This window comes from Agelaius tricolor, unplaced genomic scaffold (assembly GCF_023055355.1).
Source record: "Agelaius tricolor isolate 1412-34295 unplaced genomic scaffold, bAgeTri1.0.p SCAF_1, whole genome shotgun sequence".
NCBI lineage: Eukaryota > Metazoa > Chordata > Aves > Passeriformes > Icteridae > Agelaius > Agelaius tricolor.
The window spans coordinates 10,371,402-10,389,420 of record NW_027269261.1 but is presented as its reverse complement, the minus strand read 5'-3'; the positions used below and the strand labels follow the sequence as shown (position 1 = coordinate 10,389,420).

General features: G+C 45.9%; 2 protein-coding genes across 4 annotated transcripts; both read right to left on the bottom strand.

Moving 5' to 3' along the window:
- Positions 1-598: 598 nt before the first annotated feature.
- Positions 599-15,414, bottom strand: DTD1 (D-aminoacyl-tRNA deacylase 1). 3 transcript variants are annotated; one of them, XR_011678547.1, is made up of 6 exons: positions 15,268-15,414; positions 13,021-13,111; positions 10,857-11,092; positions 5,133-5,230; positions 2,471-2,738; positions 599-1,211 (listed from the first exon to the last, which is right to left on the bottom strand). XR_011678547.1 is itself a non-coding variant. In XM_071422833.1 (6 exons), exons 1-5 carry the CDS (start codon positions 15,308-15,310, stop codon positions 2,583-2,585), a joined length of 624 nt encoding a protein of 207 aa, XP_071278934.1. In that variant the 5' UTR covers positions 15,311-15,414; the 3' UTR covers positions 599-1,211; positions 2,562-2,582. The 3 variants fall into 3 exon arrangements, 2 of the variants coding, with proteins under 2 accessions (XP_071278934.1, XP_071278942.1); XM_071422833.1 differs by having other exon boundaries at positions 2,562-2,738; XM_071422841.1 differs by having other exon boundaries at positions 2,573-2,738.
- Positions 15,415-16,369: 955 nt separating this feature from the next.
- On the bottom strand, positions 16,370-17,820 carry SMIM26 (small integral membrane protein 26). The gene is made up of 2 exons (XM_071422821.1): positions 17,658-17,820; positions 16,370-16,855 (listed from the first exon to the last, which is right to left on the bottom strand). The coding sequence occupies exons 1-2, from the start codon at positions 17,773-17,775 to the stop codon at positions 16,674-16,676; spliced, it is 300 nt and encodes a 99-aa protein (XP_071278922.1). The 5' UTR covers positions 17,776-17,820; the 3' UTR covers positions 16,370-16,673.
- Positions 17,821-18,019: the final 199 nt, after the last annotated feature.

Genomic DNA, 18,019 nt, shown 5'->3' with positions numbered 1-18,019 from the left:
AAGTTAAATAATAAAAACCACAGTGGTTACACGACGTGCAGCATTGTAACTGTGATGTGCATTTGGATTAAAAGCTCTCACCAGTGAGTTATCCCTACAATCAGGGAGAGAGCTCTGCATCCTGGCTCTGATGGCAGTCACAGCAGGTGCCCAGGGCAGACTGGAAGGGCAAGGCCTGAGGAACAGCAAATAGAAAAGGTGCCATCACCTGTGAAAGAAGTCAAAGTGTAACAACCTGCAGTCTTCCATTTCCCCTGAAGCTTCCTTGGCAGTTTTGCAGCATCTTCTCAGCTCTTGTTGTTCGCTGGCAGCTTCCAAATGCTCCCCTGGATGTGACAGAAGTGTCTGTCAGCAGCCCTGGATGCAGTAGGTGGAGCAGCTGTGTGGCATTTTGATAGCCACCACAAAATAAATTACTTAGATGTGTTAGAAACAGCAAAGATATCATGTCAGCAGCCTGATTTCCAACCTTCCATGGGAAAGGTGGGTGAGTTGAAGCAATAGGTGTTTCATGGCCTACAAGTTCATCTCTGTGTCCCCCACTTTGTTACACCCAGGAGTGACTCAGGGAGTGCAATACACAAACACCAACAGGCACTCAGCTGGCATCATTTGTTTAATAAAGTTTTTTCTGGTTTTAAAAAAGTTTACAAGACAGATGTGTTCCACATGATAAACAACTAGAGGCTGATCTTCTCTTGTAATAACTTAATCCATGCAGAAAGACTGGACTGCCTAACCTGATGCTAGGCAGCAGCTAACAATTTACCAAAATATGCACAGATCTGCACACTGCAATGGAAACAGGTAGCACATGACACCACGGAGTGAGAATCAATACACAAGCCTGCTCAGAGAATTTTCAGAATTCAAGTGTAAGTTTAAGGAAAAACCCTGATTTATTCTTTAAATGGAGCTTATGTACTGAGAGTGAAATGCTCTGCTACAACCTGCCTACAGTCACCCTTTGCTCAGCAGTCGTGTGAGAACGCAAACACAGAAATGTCACAAGTCCTTTTCACTACTGACACTACACATTAACAACTGAATCTGATAGCATTGCTTTGGTTGGTTCAATACAGAATGAAAGGTTTCTAATGTCTCAGCTCTGCTTTCCCATTTTCCATCCTTCTCCAAAGTGGTTGAAGAGTGTTGCTGAGGCCAATGTTGGGTCTTTCTTCAAGAATTCGGTGTAGCTTTTGTGTAAGAAACTGTGGAAGGCAAACAAATAGGAACATTACTGTAGGTAGAGCAAAAATACTGCAGGATTCCTTCAAATCCCAAAGAGAAAAGAATCTGTACTTATTGTCACAGCACGAAAACTAATGCTAGGTTAACTGTGTACCACATTTTAGAGATGTTCAGCTCCTCAGAAATCCAAATGTTATTGGAAAGATTGGACTGACCCAATCATTCCAGTATCATTGCAAACCCTCTAAAATGTCCTTGTTTCAACACACAACCCAGAAACAGTGGGGGGGAAACACTGTACAGAACAGAAATCATCACCCAATGTCTGACCACCTGAGATATTCATGGATTTAAAAAAGAAAAAAAAAAGGTAAGGAACTTTTTGAGCAAAGAACGATGCTGAATTGTATAAATCACAGCCAGACTACACTCTGGGGACAGGAAAATGAGAGAAAGGTTAAACCTTAACTTTGCAAAGCTGCTAATAATTAAACTGCACAGCCAGCTCAGGGCTTCAGTGTGCAGATGAGGATAATAACACTTTCTTGAGAGCTTGGGCATGTTTGAAAAGTCAAAATCAGCAATGTAACTTTTTGGGGGAGGGAAGGTAATGAAAGCTGTGTCCGGAAGGCTTAAAGCTGACTGGAAGAGTATGATAAACACTTATCTACATAGGCAGATAATCCATGACAAAGGATTCAGGTCTGTATTCAGCCTAATTCCATTCACTGATGTCTGGGCATGTCCTGCAGGTCGAGTGCCTGAAGGGAGAGAAGATCTCCTGCTGCTGAGGCAAGTTTGGCTCTCAATGCCTGCCCTAATGTCCTTATTAGATGGTGGAGGTCTATGAAACAGCCTGTGACTAATTCATCCTGGGAAAGTACAAAACTGAGCAGGGGCAGGTAAGAACCATGAAAGGAAGCTGCAGTTCTGCCCTGTCTCCAGGTTCTGAGCTGTTTTCCACCTCCATTGCTGGGGACTGTGCTGTGTTTGGGCTGTTCCAGAGCGAGCTCCCTGCTAGGTGAGGACAGACAGAAATACAACCCTATGTAGAATCTGAAGAACACAAGGCAGGATTCTGAGTTAAGTCACTGCTGTATTATCAGATCAAACTTTCAGATTTCCTGAGTCAACATGGAAACAATCACAACTGGGCCAGACCCACAACTCCAGCCAAGCTGGGAAGAGCTTTTCACCCACCCCAACGCTCTGGTGTGCGACTGCAGATGGGAGCAGAGCTTGTAAAATTCATAAAACCAGCAAGATTATAAAATTTCACCTTCCAGCACTTCTAATGGCACTCTCTGCATGTGCTGCTTCAGTAAAAGAGGCAGGGGGCCAAGCATTCCAGAGGAGAGGAGAAGCCAAACCTGAGGCTTGCCTTGGATGAGCTAAGGCTCTCTTTCCGAGGACACATCTCCTTCTGCTCCGCTGCTGGCACTGGGGTCATCCTTGTTTCTGGGGACATTTCTTTCTCTACTTGACTCAGAGGGCACCTTGGTTCTGGTCTTCTCTTTTCTTTGTTGCTGTTTTTCAAGTTTTGTCAGCTATTCACAAAGTAAGGAAAAAAATACATCATGTAATAAAACGATTTCAGAAGTCCATTTCTAAAACATTGTAAATGTGAGCATTTGTATAAAACTTGCAACTTAAGATTCACAACACCAATACATGTATCAACAAAACAAAAAAGAAAGAAAAAAAAAAAACCTGAAGGTTGAGATCTTCAAAAATTTAGAAAAGACAGTGAATTATCACCATAAGATAACATGATCACCCCAAGTATAAAAGAGAAATGATTTATTTATATCCCTCAGCACAAGTAATACAAAAAATACATTTGGATTGACTAATCCAAATGTATTTTTACTAATTACATTGCAAATGACTTACAAAGTTCTGATTACCAATTACAAACACAGACAATTGCTCAGATAAAATGAGATATTTCACTGTCATCCAATGACATAAAAGAGCTATTCATCAGCATTTATTTGTCTAATCTCTTCCTGCTAACATCACATTAAACACTGCAGGATGGCTCAGTTATCTCTTCTTGCTAAAGCTTGAAGCTCAAATATAAAAACCACACCATCCCTAAACCTTACTTCCCATGCTACAAACAAATCAACAGATTTTTGTCAGCAAAAAAAGAATGCAAGGGGCAGGGAGGAGGAAAGAGAACAACAATTTAAATTGGCTCTCCCTCATCACACTTTGCAGGATGGATGTCTTGACCCCACCTCCTCTTGGAATTTCTATCAGCTGAACACTGCTGGGACCAGGAGTGGGAGCTATATTCATTCTTTCCTGTATCTTTTCTGTCTCTTTCTTCTAATTCCCTCTCCTCTGAGTTCTGAGCAACTGAAAATTGGACAGCTTTGCAGTTTGTGAAGCTGAATGGGTTAAGCCAATGCTTTGTGAAATGTTTTGTGTTAACTGGATGTTGCTCCAAATTTTTGCCAAAGCTGTCTGATTGCCAGTGAAGGTTTTGTTGTTTTGACTTCTTGATAATATCCTGTTGGAATTTCTCCCTTGTGTCTAACTCAGGGAACATGAAAAAACCCTAAGCTCTTTTCAGAGGCTTGTCAAGGGAGTTTTGGCCCTTACACTGCCAGAGAAAGTTTAAAAACCAGCATCCTTCCCTGTCTTCAGCCCAAGCTGTGGCCACCAGGAAGATGTCAGATGGGTAAAGCAGGCAGCCTCGAACTGGGAAGGCAAAACCCTTAAACAAGTCAATATTCCCCAAGAAAGAAATGGATCCTTGCAGAATCCTGCACACCTTGGTGATTCCTTGGTTATTTTACACCTACACACTGGGCAGCAGTTCTCACTCCAAAAACAAGAGCTGCTGCTGCTGCTGCTAATTATGCATGGTTTGGCCAGAGAACTCTAAAACTGTGAGATTACAGAAAGACTAGAGACAGAAGTAGATTTTTTCAGGGGCTAAAACATGACACAAGAATCCAGAAACAGAATTTGAAGGTAAAAATGAAACCAACTTCAAACCAAGCTTCTTAAGGCAACACAGGGCACTTGTATCTGCTCATTCATAGTTGGAGGACTTGTTGATGGTGTGAGGGACAGTGTCAAAAGCTTTACTAAAATCTAGAAAAACTAAATCCACCACCTTCCCTTCCTTATTTTAGAAGAGCATTAAATCAGTTAGACAGGACTTTCCCTTTTGAATCCATGCTGACTGTGCACTGTCCTTTAAATGCCTTTCAGGAGCACCCAGCATGATCTTCTCCACAATTTTTCCAGGCACTGAGGTTAGATTAACAGGCCTGTAGTTTCCTGATTCTTCTCTCATGCTCTTTTTATAAACTGCAGTAACAATTTCACCAAGGTTAAGTGAAGCATTTTACAAATAAGCTTGGTGTGGCCTTGCTGAGGCACAAGAATCCTTCCCCCTTTTCTCTCAGCCTGGAAAAGCTGGCCACTGTTGTGTTTAGAGGATGAGGATGCCTCAGCACTGCATTTGGTTTTCAGCACAGCTTGTGCTGTTTCTCAGCAGAGCTAGCTCACTCTCCTGTCCACTCCAGACTTAAATTTGGGATTGAAATTCCCTATTCCCTTGTTTCTGACAGAGAGGCTCCTCTTCACCTCCACCCAGTCACCCACAGAGCAAGAAACTTCACTAAAGGCACGGGGGGTGGTCCAGACTTATTAAAAACATTGTTAATGAGTCATGATTAAAAAACAGCTTTAATGAGGAGGAGGAATAAACTGTGAAAAGCTGTTCTGCATTACACACACACAACGTTTCAAGAGGCCAGGGAACTGAACAAAACCATGCAATTGTTTTTCTGTTCAGAGGCTGCACAGGAAGGACAAGGTCCTTGTACCTGCTGGAAGCTGTACTGCTTCATAACAGGAATGCTACAAATTTGCAGAGGATACACATCATCCTTTCCAGACACACCTTGCAAGTCACTTACTTGTTTAGGATCAACAGTGGCTGCTGGGGACTCCAGTTCTATTGTTACAGGACCATCATTCTGGATGTGGACCTGCATGTAGGCACCAAACTTGCCATCTGAAAAGGGAAAAGACAACAAGTGCTCAGAGCCCTTGGGAGGATAACACACACCAAAGTTTTTAGCAAAAGTGATCCCAAAAAGAAATAAAAAATACATAATAGGGCAGCCAACTGCAGAAAGTTACTAAGAAAAAAAAACAGTGTATGTGCACCCAGGTATGTAGCTTGACATTCAGAGAGGATAAATACACAGCTAAGTAGAGAAACATGCACAAAACAAACCAAGTCTACAGGTAATCAGGGTGTCCACAGTTCAGGATGGGCAGGATGGTTCTCACTGCCAGGAGACAACATTTCAAAGGCTGTAACAGCTCAGCCTAGGGATCCAGTCCAACTGACCACTAGATGCTTTGAAGAAACTTTATATTTAGGCAAAAAGTAAGAAGACCTGGAGCCTAGTCTGAAGCATTTGACAATTGAATACTGTAGAGCACGGGACACCAGGGTGCAGCTCAGTTCCTGTGGCATTCACATTCTCTAGAAAAATCCCTTCGCCCAGGATTTTTCTCCTGGGAAGCTGAGAAGCCTCAGAGAAAAAGGAAAACAATGCTTATCTCATTTGCTTCTCCTGTGTTTTGCTCATGTGGAATGTGTTTGGAGATTGTTTACCCACAGGTGATTGTTCCATTGGATTCTGGTGTGAGTTGTTTTCATTCATTGGTCAATTGGGGCCAAGCTGTGTCAGGACTCTGGAGAGAGTCACAAGTTTTCATTATTATCTTTTTAGCATTAAGTATCCTTTCTGTATTCTTTAGTATAGTTTAGTTTAGTATTCTTGAATATAGTATCATAAAATAATAAATTAGCCTTCTGAGAACAGATGGAGTCAGATTCATCATTCCTTCCTTCACTGGGGCGTTCCCAGCAAATACAATTAAGTGCCAATCTGCCACAGCCATTTCTACATTCCTGCTGGCAACCTAGGCTGGTCTTTGAGAGTTACACAGAGGTAACCTACACCCTGTGGCCACAAAACCCAGTCACAACTAATGCATCTTTCTTTAAAAAAATAATAAACAAAGAATATTATTTTAAACTTTATTAGTGGGAGCACAACTTTGCAAGTCGCTCTCTACAATCATCCCATTCATCCCATCCCTCTGCTGTACTTCACTTACAAAAAGGGTTGGTCTTTTCCATTTCCCATTCATGTGTATAGACCTAAAAAAAAGGTAAACTCCACAAGCCCTTATTTTCCAGAGGCTGATAAAGTGGTCAAATAAACCCCCAACTTTACCAGAACACTCAAAGTACTCCCATGTCATAAGCATTTTCTGTCTTGTTTTGGCACTACTGTCAAGGGACATCTTTCTGTAACAGTTCCCTCCCATTCTCCTCACACATTTAAATTTCTAGTTACTGCTCTTCATCTTTCCCCACTGTAAGACTTCTGGACTGATCAACTCATCTTGCAACATCTTCTGCAATAAAACAGGATCCTAGAAGTATTATAAAAGTGACAAGCTCATTCTGCTGGACACCTAGCTCTCCAAATTCCTTGCCTCCAAAAGCCCAGCATGCATGCCTTCCTCAGATGGAATATCTGCACCTGACATGAGTCAGAGAAGCCACATCTGAGCCATAAAGACTTGAAAAAGAGGCATCATTTACTTCCAGAATATTTTTGTACATATTTCAAGCCTTATGACCCAGAAATTTCACATTGGTTTTATACTTCTAAGCTTGTCTACTTGGAAAGTTATTCTTAATTAACCTCATGTGAATACTGTTGCTCCAGATAAGAGCACTTATTCTGAAATGACAACACTCACAAAGAAAATTAATCAGGGAGAATAATTGTGCTTTCAACTTGTACCAAACCTTAATCTGAGTTAAACTCTTCCTTGTGGAACAATCCTCTCATATTTACTTAGATATTACTACTAAGGGAGTAAGACATTTCACACTCCTTGCCATGTTAATCTTTACTACCTCAGAAGAATAAATCCACATTCAAGACAGGGAGCAAAGGCCCTGAAACAGAAGGAGGAGCCTTGGTAGGTCTGATATTTGGATATTAGCTTGCACAAGAGTGCTCAGGCCTGCAGACACCAGCTCTGCTCCCTAGAGGGGAGTGGGATGTTTAAGAACACAAGAAATCACTGAAGCACAACAAGCAAGGACTTCTGATGCAGCCTTTTATTTCCTAGATGTGGGTGCCCATGTGCTGACCTAGGAACCATGGCTCTGAAGCTTCTCCAAGATTTCTTTTGCCAAGTGTCCCACTGCTCTTGGTGTGGAAGAATGGTTTGTGCCTCTCTTTGGGAACACTTCCCACTCTGAGCTCCTGGCTGGCAAGCTCCTGGCACACCAGAGAGCAGAGAGGAGCTGCCTGCCCAGCACCAACAACTCCCAACAGCCCAATTCTCTCCTGGAAGCAGGAACCAGAAAGCACAAGGCTCTCAGGAGATAGGACAAGACCTTTATTGATCTGTCTTTGCCTCAGCTACACAAATTCCACTTTCAGTGATTAAATTACTCCTCTAAAATGCATTAAGCATCTTGTAGGATCAAAAGGGAAGGGCACCTACAGCAATCCAGGGAATAAAACTCTAATCTGCCAATGACCACAACTGTTGTGTGTGTGCCTGTGTGTATGTAGGGGCAATGTGAGTACAGATTTTCCAGACAGCAAAGAAGCAAAAAAAAAAAAAAAACACCCACTGGCAAAGCAATTGGCACAGCAGAAACTTCAACCTAAGAGAATCTTAACAGACTTGGGTGCAACACACTATAACTGGCACAGCTTAATAAGAAAGCAAAATCATAAACTGACAGGTAGCTCCAGTGCTGCCAGCAGTTTTAAATTCATGTGTTATCTGACACAATAGCACTCTTGGGTTTCCAAATCTATGCTTTTAACACTGAAAGAAAAATGCAGAAGTGAAAGCTCATTTTGCAGAAAGCACTGGCAAAAGAAGTGCCAAAATAAGGGCACTTAATATTCATTTCAGATACACAACTGCTATTCTCTGAGAGAATGAATTCAAAAAGCTGCTTTCAAAATATAAAGTGATTGAAGTGGTATCAGCAATGCATTCCTTATCAGGAACATATGTTGGAAGAACATATCAAGCTAAAAAAGCTTGAAAATTTGACATTTTTGGACATGTGGACATGTGTGCATTTCACTGTGCCTCCTTGGAAAGAACTGGAATAATTATCCTAACCCAAAGTCAATGTGAAAATTAGCCTCTAAATCTTTCTTCAGCTTTTTTTACTTTTTTTCCTCATCAGGAAAGTAAGGCCAACCACTACCTATTAGCAGACACCATTTAAAAAATAGTCTTTTCTAGAAACTTGTCTTCTGTCAAGTGTAGCAAAAAGTCAAATCTGAATATGAAAATGGACAGAAAGTACTCAGAAAACCAAACAGAAAAGACTGAGTGTGGATAGAGCACAAATGAACAGGAAAGCCAGGTATTTTCTGATAAAGAGAAAACTGTTACACACATGACACAGAGTTGAGGAAAGAGTCTAAATCAAAACCTGTTCTCAAGTAGCACATTACACCTCCCACTGTCACAATTCCATTTAACAGGATGTGGAAGTGACAGATGGAACTGTGCTGTCCATCACACACTGGTGACACCTGGTGAGCCTCACTAAACACACTTCTCAGAAAAAAATGCTTCTCTTGGGTTAATCTATTTATACAGCACAAAACATCCAGCCTTTGAGGGAGCCTGACCACACAGCTTGTTCTCATGGCTGCAGCCTCTCTGGGCTGCTCATGTTGTGCAGCCAAAAGGAATACAACATCTACATGCCATGGAATATAACACCTACATGCCATGGAATACAACATCTACATGCCATGGAATATAACACCTACATGCCATGGAATACAACATCTACATGCCATGGAATACAACATCTACATGTCATGGAATACATCTACATGCCATGGAATACAACATCTACATGTCATGGAATACATCTACATGCCATGGAATACAACATCTACATGCCATGGAATACAACATCTACATGCCATGGAATACAACATCTACATGCCATGGAATACAACATCTACGTGCCATGGAATACAACATCTACATGTCATGGAATACAACATCTACATGCCATGGAATACAACATCTACATGTCATGGAATACAACATCTACATGTCATGGAATACAACATCTACATGCCATGGAATACAACATCCGCATGCCATGGAATACAACATCCGCATGCCATGGAATACAACATCCACATGCCATGGAATACATCACCTACATGCCATGGAATAGAACACCTACATGCCATGGAATACAACATCTACATGCCATGGAATACAGCATCTACATGCCATGGAATACAGCATCTACATGCCATGGAATACAACATCTACATGCCATGGAATACAACATCTACATGCCATGGAATACAACATCTACGTGCCATGGAATACAACATCTACATGTCATGGAATACAACATCTACATGCCATGGAATACAACATCTACATGCCATGGAATACAACATCTACATGTCATGGAATACAACATCTACATGTCATGGAATACAACATCTACATGCCATGGAATACAACATCCGCATGCCATGGAATACAACATCCGCATGCCATGGAATACAACATCTACATGCCATGGAATACATCACCTACATGCCATGGAATAGAACACCTACATGCCATGGAATACAACATCTACATGCCATGGAATACAGCATCTACATGCCATGGAATACAGCATCTACATGCCATGGAATACAGCATCTACATGCCATGGAATACAACATCTACATGCCATGGAATACAACATCTACATGCCATGGAATACAACATCTACATGCCATGAAATACAACATCTACATGCCACGAAATACAACATCTACATGCCATGGAATACAACATCTACATGCCATGGAATACAACATCTGCATGCCATGGAATACAACACCTACATGCCATGGAATACAACATCTACATGCCATGGAATACAACACCTACATGCCATGGAATAGAACACCTACATGCCATGGAATACAACATCTACATGCCATGGAATACAACACCTACATGCCATGAAATACAACACCTACATGCCATGGAATAGAACACCTACATGCCATGGAATACAACATCTACATGCCATGGAATACATCTACATGCCATGGAATAGAACACCTACATGCCATGGAATAGAACACCTACATGCCATGGAATAGAACACCTACATGCCATGGAATACAACATCTACATGCCATGGAATACAACATCTACATGTCATGAAATACAACATCTACATGCCATGGAATACATCTACATGCCATGGAATAGAACACCTACATGCCATGGAATAGAACACCTACATGCCATGGAATAGAACACCTACATGCCATGGAATACAACATCTACATGCCATGGAATACAACATCTACATGCCATGGAATACAACATCTACATGCCACCCAGAGAAAGGCTTGGATAGAGGAATACTGGAGCAATCACCCTGACAGGCTCTAGTGAAAATATTGTTAACATCCCTTCAGCTACAGAAAATCATAGAATAAAGAAAGCAACAATCAGGAAAGGACACACACAAGGAGTGTCCACTGGTCACAGCAAGGACCTTACCAACCTTCTGTCCTTACCTTTAATAAGCTCTGGTTTGTAGGCTTTTCTTAGCTGCTCTAGGAAGTTGTTATAAAAAGACTCTGCCTGCTCTGTGGGCATTGCCATGTGATAGTCAGGCTTGTTTCCCTTCAGGATGCACTGGAGAGTGAACTGGCTCACACACAACACTTCATACTGTTTATCCATCACACTTTTGGACCAGTGCTTCCCACTTTCATCTTCAAAGACTCGCAAGTTCAAGATCTTTCGAACCCTGGGAGGAGGAGAAGATAATTAATTCCTAAGTTGTCCTCTGTAGGATCAACAGGTACCATACACAATAACAGATGCATATTCAGTCTGCCTCCAGATAACAAGATATCCCTCTGCCCCTTGATTCCCAGCCATGGGAATCTCATCACATTAACCAAGAGAGCCCTTACACAACAGTGTCAGGTCATTAATCCACACCATCATTTCACAGTGTGGCACCAGGACAGAATAACTGCATGTTCCACAGCAACACAAAGATGGCACAGGAAGTAAGAAAGCTCACTCTTTACTATCTGCCTTTATGTGTCACAACATTACTGAACGTGTGAACAGCTTTGGGAATTTGAATCCTCCCACCAGACCAGGAAATCACACTCAGTAGGAAATGAGATCATCCTAAACTGTGTTTAAAACTGTGGATTTTTGTTTCCAATCATGATTCCAATCATGATTCATGATATATTCCTCCTGCTTTGTCACTTCCTAGCACTATTTCCAGACCAGGCCCCATAAGCCAGATGATGACAACACTTTCTCATCAGGATGAGAGGAGGAATCCAAGGAACAGGGCAGAACTGCAGCTGGCAGCAAAGCAGTTTGAATTTTGGGCTGATTTTCTAGAGATAGGGGACAGAACTGACTGGCTCAACACAACAAGGGGACTTTCACAAGTGGATCCTGAAAAGCAGAAGGCAACCCAGTCCATGTCAGGACTGCATCCAAGCCACTCTCCTGTCTTTAGTTTCTTCTTCTGGCTTCTCCACACCTGCAGCATACCAAGGGAGCCTATCCAGTACAAAGGGTTTCAGCTGCAGTCATCAGCCAAGCATTTTGCACTGCACCAGAGGTGAAGCAGTCAGTGCAAGACAAAGCTGAGACTTTGTTGTGGTCTAGCTTCAGGGTTTTGCCATCACTAAGGCACAGCACAGGAACATCCTTGCCAATCTGTGTTTGTCAACAGCAAACAGAATTAACTCCTGAATGAAGTGGATTGTTGAAAGGATCCACTGGAAGGCCCCAGCAGGAGGCTTAAATCATCACCACTGCTCTGTTTTCTTCACAGAGATATTTATTGTTTCATTTACAGGATTACTAAAGTTTCCTTTAATAGGACCTGAAAAGCCTGGTTAAGCTGCTTTCTCTCACTCCCTTTGCCCAGATGCTGGCTTCCTGCCCTTCCTGTGTCAGCCATCCCAACAACTTGGTGCTGAGAGCATGGCAGCCACAGATCTCCTGCCTGCAAAATTCAGGAGCAGCTTCTACATCCACCAAGGCAGGAATGGGAAGTGATGGCAGAGCAGATGTTACACACTGAGGGAGGCAAACAGGAAGGCAAATAATGGAGCATGTGAGAATAAAAACCCCTTCTTCTTGACATCAGTCAGCTCCATTACCTGTTTCTTTTCTGCCTTTGCAAGGACTGAGGTCAGCCCTAGAGCAATAACCAGTCCAAAAGAGACAGAAGAAGCCCCTGGAGAGCTCTCCCTTGCATGTGTTTGCTGGCTGAATCCCAATATTCTGTGGCCATGGAGCAGATGGCCAGAGCCAGTCCTCCAGGCTGCCAAAACTGATTCCTGTTTGCAGACAAGCAGCTGACAAGACTATCCTGCCTTTAGGAAGAACAAAACTCATGTGTAAGCTAAAAGGAGAGTTTGAGGATGCTCATAAATCCCAGCATTGAAGGATGGATTTCTTTTGGACTCAAAAAGGATTTAAAAGCCTGCTCTTGATAAAAAACACATAGCAGAAAATGGGACCAGATTTTTCTCAATGGAACATGAAGAGAAAACTTGTATTCAAGGTAAAATCTGAAGAGGAACAGGCAAACCTGAATTTCCCAATAGGAAGAACTGATTTGTTTGGCTACTGCACAGGTATCAGCAATGCACAAACAGAAGAGTACAAGGCAAAAGGAAGGGAGTGACTTACATGTGCTCCAGCTCTCTTTGTGTATCTTCCAAAGAAATGCCCAGCAGCACACAGAGGCCTCGTCCTATTGAACTGATTTGTTCACCACCCACTGGAGAAAGCAGAGAGGGAAAAGAAAAATAAGGCTAAATGCACTGTCTTGTTCTATGGCACAAGTTAGGACTGGTTTCAGCACTCCAACCATTAAAGAAAACAGCATTCTAAACCCTGTTTCCTCTGTCCTAAGTTTGTGGATTTGAAAGATCACACAGAAGCATTCTTTCAAAAGTTTTCCAATGCCAGCACTTCCTTATCAGATTGGGTTACTTACTCCAGCATTTAAAAACACTGTATGAAGATTTTTATACTGCAATTCCATCAGTTGTCCTAAACAGAAAGGTGGTAAAACTCTCCCCAATCCCTGAAAAATTATCCACCTGGTTGATGCCACTAAGTGCACTCAATTTCTCTACTCCACTATTTCCTTCATACTTTGCCATTATTTTGAGCAGGTGATTTCTACCTGAGTCCTCATGGGTTTTTTGAAACATGACTCCCAGCAACTTGCAAATTAGATCCTTCTAATTGGGAAATTAACCCCTTTAATGACAATTACAATAAAACACAAATTATCATAGATCTGTAGTGTTTTCCTAAGAAATGCCTTAAACTATCTTAATTTAATTAAATTATCTTAACGTGGTTCATCCTGTGGTAAGAATAAATGTCGTCTTAAAACTGAGATAAGCACTAGTTTACCCAGCTGCTAAAACTGCATCCAGGCTCATGACTGGGACAAAAAGCTCCAAACATCCCACAAAATGAAAGGAGATCAGGCCTCCAGTGAAAGCTGCAAGTGTCTGTGCACCAGTGGCTGGATCAGGCTATGAATTCTCCAGTCCAGAAATCTGTCCTGCTAAGTACAGCAGTGTCCACCAAACTCTTCAACAGCCAGGAACAACAGCTGAAATTCTCCCCAGAAAAGTGGACCCAAGGCAGCAAGAACCCCCGTGCTGACAGGTGTGCCCAGCAGCTGTGCCCAGCAGCTGTGCCCTCGCAGCCACGCTGTGCCCGTGCTGACACACGGTGACACACAGCCAGAAACTCCTCAATGACTCCAAAGCCACCCTGCTGCACACCAGGGACTCCCACAGCAGGCACTCATTGCCTCACGGGTAAACTTCTTGGAGATTTGAAGCACCCTGAGCACAGAAGGTGCAAACCAGTGCAATAGCAGGGACATTCCATCAGGACGCACCATTCCTGAAGGAGCCCAGGCGAGCAGCGCCCGGCGGGGCAGCTGGGACAGCACCACTGACACACACACACAGGCAGAGCAAAAAGATGACCCGGGCTGCACTGCCGACATGCCTGCCGTGCACCGAGGTGACTGTGACTGCAGTGCCAGGGACAGGGACACCGGGGTGGCACTGCCACCACACGCACAGCAATGCACGGCCGTGCCAGGGCAGCCCCGCTAACAGAGCACCCAGGCGGTGTCATGGCACCCAGCCGGTGTCACGGCACCCAGGCCGCGTCACGGCACCCAGGGGTGTCACGGCACCCAGCCGGTGTCACGGCACCCAGGCCGTGTCACGGCACCCAGGCGGTGTCACGGCACCCAGGCCGTGTCACGGCACCCAGGCGGTGTCACAACACCCAGACGGTGTCACGGCACCCAACCGGTGTCACGGCACCCAGGCGGTGTCACGGCACCCAGCCGGTGTCACGGCACCCAGCCGGTGTCACGGCACCCAGGCCGTGTCACGGCACCCAGGCCGTGTCACGGCACCCAGGCCGTGTCACAGCACCCAGGCGGTGTCACGGCCCGAGCCTGCCGGAGCCCAAGAAGAGTTTGGACAGTGCTATGACTCTCGGGGATGTCCTGTGCAGGGCTAAGAGTTGGACTCCACGATCCCTGTGGATCCCTTCCAACTCGGAATACTGTGCGATTCCGTGAACACAAGCGAAGCAAGACGACTGCGACTGTGCTGCCGACACAAAGGCGCTGGAGGAGGCGATGGCAGCGTGTGTGCCAGCCCACGCCCGCCAGGCAAGGCTGCACACAGAGCTCCACGCACACACCCCGAACACACACGCACCCGCGGGGCCGGGCCCCTGGGAGAGCCGCGAGCGAGCGGACCCACGCCAAACCCACGCGGGGGGACAAGGCGAGGGGAGCGCCCGCACACCCCCACAGCCAGCCCCGTACACAGACCCCCGCCCGGCCGCCCCGGCCCCCGCAGCTCCGCGCTCGGACACACTGACCTGTGACGCTGGCCTGGGCCACCCGCTGCACGATCGCCTTCATGGCGCAGCGCAGCGCGGCCGGCGCCGAGCGGGGACAGCGGCGGCGCCCGGCAGCAGCAGCAGCGGCGGCCGCTCCCCGCGCACAGCGCCCCCCGGCGCACGGGAGGTGCCGCCGCAGCCCCGGCAGCGCCGCGCTGGGGGATTCCATGGGACAGGGACAGGTGCGTGTCCAGGTGCTTGGCCTTCCTCTTATTCCCTTAATCCCCTCTTCCTCTTATTCCTCCTAATTCCCCTCCCTGTAGGAATTTGGGGGTGCCTTCCAAAAAAGGAATATGCAAGTAAGCAGACTGGCATCCGCTATAGGAACAGCTATAGGGAGACAGCGGGATGCCCATAAAAATGAGTGGCTGGGAAAAGGAGGTGGTGGCTGTAAGGACCTGAGGAGCCCATGTGGAAAGGTGGGTCCGTAGGTGCATGGGCCGGGTGGAGCTTGGGTTGTAAAAGCTCCTATAGAGTCAAGGTGTGGGCTGGAAGGGCAGGGACACTTTGCACCAGGCCAGGTTGCTCAAGGTTATCCAAAACCTGGCCTGGAGCACTTCCACAGCGGGGGAATCCACACCCTCTCCAGGCAGCCTGTTCCAGTGCCTCACCACTCTCACAGTCGAGAATTTCATCCTAATACCAAACCTAAATTTCCCCTCTTTTTATTGGAACCAACTCTGCCTTGTTGTATCACCACAGTTCCTGACGAAGACTCCCCCTCCCTGCAGCATCCATGCAGGGCCCCCTTCAGCAGTGGGAAGGATCTGGAAGCTGAGGTGTGTGAGCAGAGGAGATGGAGACAGCTTTCCAAACAGCAAGATGGGAAACCTCAGATCCCCTCGTGGGGCAGGGCAAGATGTGTCCTAAAAGGGCTGTACGGAGAAACAGGGCAGGTGATGTCCATAAGGACTAGGGAAAATCCTACAGAGCAAACATTAGTTCTGGCCACAGAGCTGAGGGACAGTACCCTACAAGGGGACAGCTTGTGCAAGGATCAGGAAAACCCCTAAAGAACAAGAGCCTGGAGCAGAACATTCAGTAAGTTTTTAGCTTACAAAAACATTTCCACACTTGTAACTCATCTCTCTGAGCTTTTATTTGAAGGACCATTAAGAACTCCGGTAACCAAGACATTAAAATACATTCCTTCCCATTTACTCATCATTCCTGAAGCATCCATTTCAGAGCTGCCCAGCTGAGGAGCCACCCCAGGTACAGCCTGGATCACCTGGGTTTGTCCCGCTGAGAAAGCACCTTCACACCAGCGGGGCAGAGCTGCTCTTCCAGCAATGCAAGGGACAGTTTTCCAGCAGTGCTCTGGTGCCAGGCACTGGGATGATGTTCTCAGAGGTCCAGCACAACGTTCTGAGCTTCTGAACAGATCACTTCTCAGAAGGAGGGCTGTCATCAGGAACAAAGAATGATACCACACGCCTGAGCAGCCGAGTAAGAGGAGGCTGAACCTCTTTGTATGTTATTTCTGTTCTCACTGTCAATCCAAAAGGATATTCCTTAGTGTGTACTTCCTTGCGAAGTTGGTTTGCCTCAGGATCATTTTCATTCTCTAAGGAATAGAAAGGATGGTAAGGGAGGGAAGACAAAAAAGAGCACAACAATAAAAATGTTTTATCCCTCTATCATGGCAGCCATGTGGGCATTCAGTATTCTTTTTGCTTTTCCTTCCATTCTGAGGCTCAGATAGCAAAGATCTGTTAACCATAGCCAGAAAAACTGATTTAATGGGGTAGATCAGACACCTACACTGGTACTGGACAATTATCAGTACTACAGTAGCAGTAACAACAGGTTTCCCAAGCTATCCACATCAAAGCTAGCCCAAGCAGCCCAGTGCAAACACCCATTAATTCCACTGTCTGACCACCCTCTCAGTAAAGAAACGCTTCCTAATGTCCAGCCTAGCCCTCCCGCAGCACAGCTTCGAACCATTCCAAGAGCGCAAATAAAAGCAACAGGTTGGGAAGAGTACAGTGCCTGTTCCCGTGACTTGAGATAAAGCACGACCTTCTCCCATCAACACGGGATTAACTCTCTTCAGGAGGGACAGCTGGGGCGGGCCAGGCGGACACCCGGCTCACTCAGCGGCAGCCGCACAGCCCGAAGTGCCCCGAGGGGCGGGCGGGCAGCACCCAGCGTTACCTTCCCGGGTCGGGAAGCGGTGAGAGCGGGACCCGGCCCTACCCTGGGCAGCCAGGAGAGCCCAGGAGCCGCCCGCGGCCGAGCTCTCCCTCACGCAAGCCCCGCCCCCTGAGCAAGCCCCGCCCCGGACACGACGCGCGCCCAGCGGGCTCTCCCTCAGCGAAACCTCCCGAGCCCCCGGAGGTGACCGCAGGCCCCGCTGCCGGTACCGGTGCTGCCTTTCTCCAGGCGGCCGTAGTAGATGAGGGCGCCCAGCGTGGTCCAGGCGCCCAGCGAGTAGATCAGCGCGGCCCTGGCGTTCCACACAGCGGCGCGCACCGACTTCATGGCCGCCCGCGCGGAAGCCCCGCCCCCTAAAGGGGCACGCGCCGGGGGCGGGGCAGGCGCAGGGGGCGGGGCAAGAGGAGCCAAGAGCCGCCCATGGCACCGACAGCAGGATTTGGGGACGACACTAAGGAGCAGTGCTCCTACCCCGTTGTGTTTTTCATTAATACAGGCCCCTGCTGGCTGGGAGACCTCTTAAGAGCATTAAAAGAGAATTTTTAAAAGTTAAGCTAAAGGCTGTCAAAAT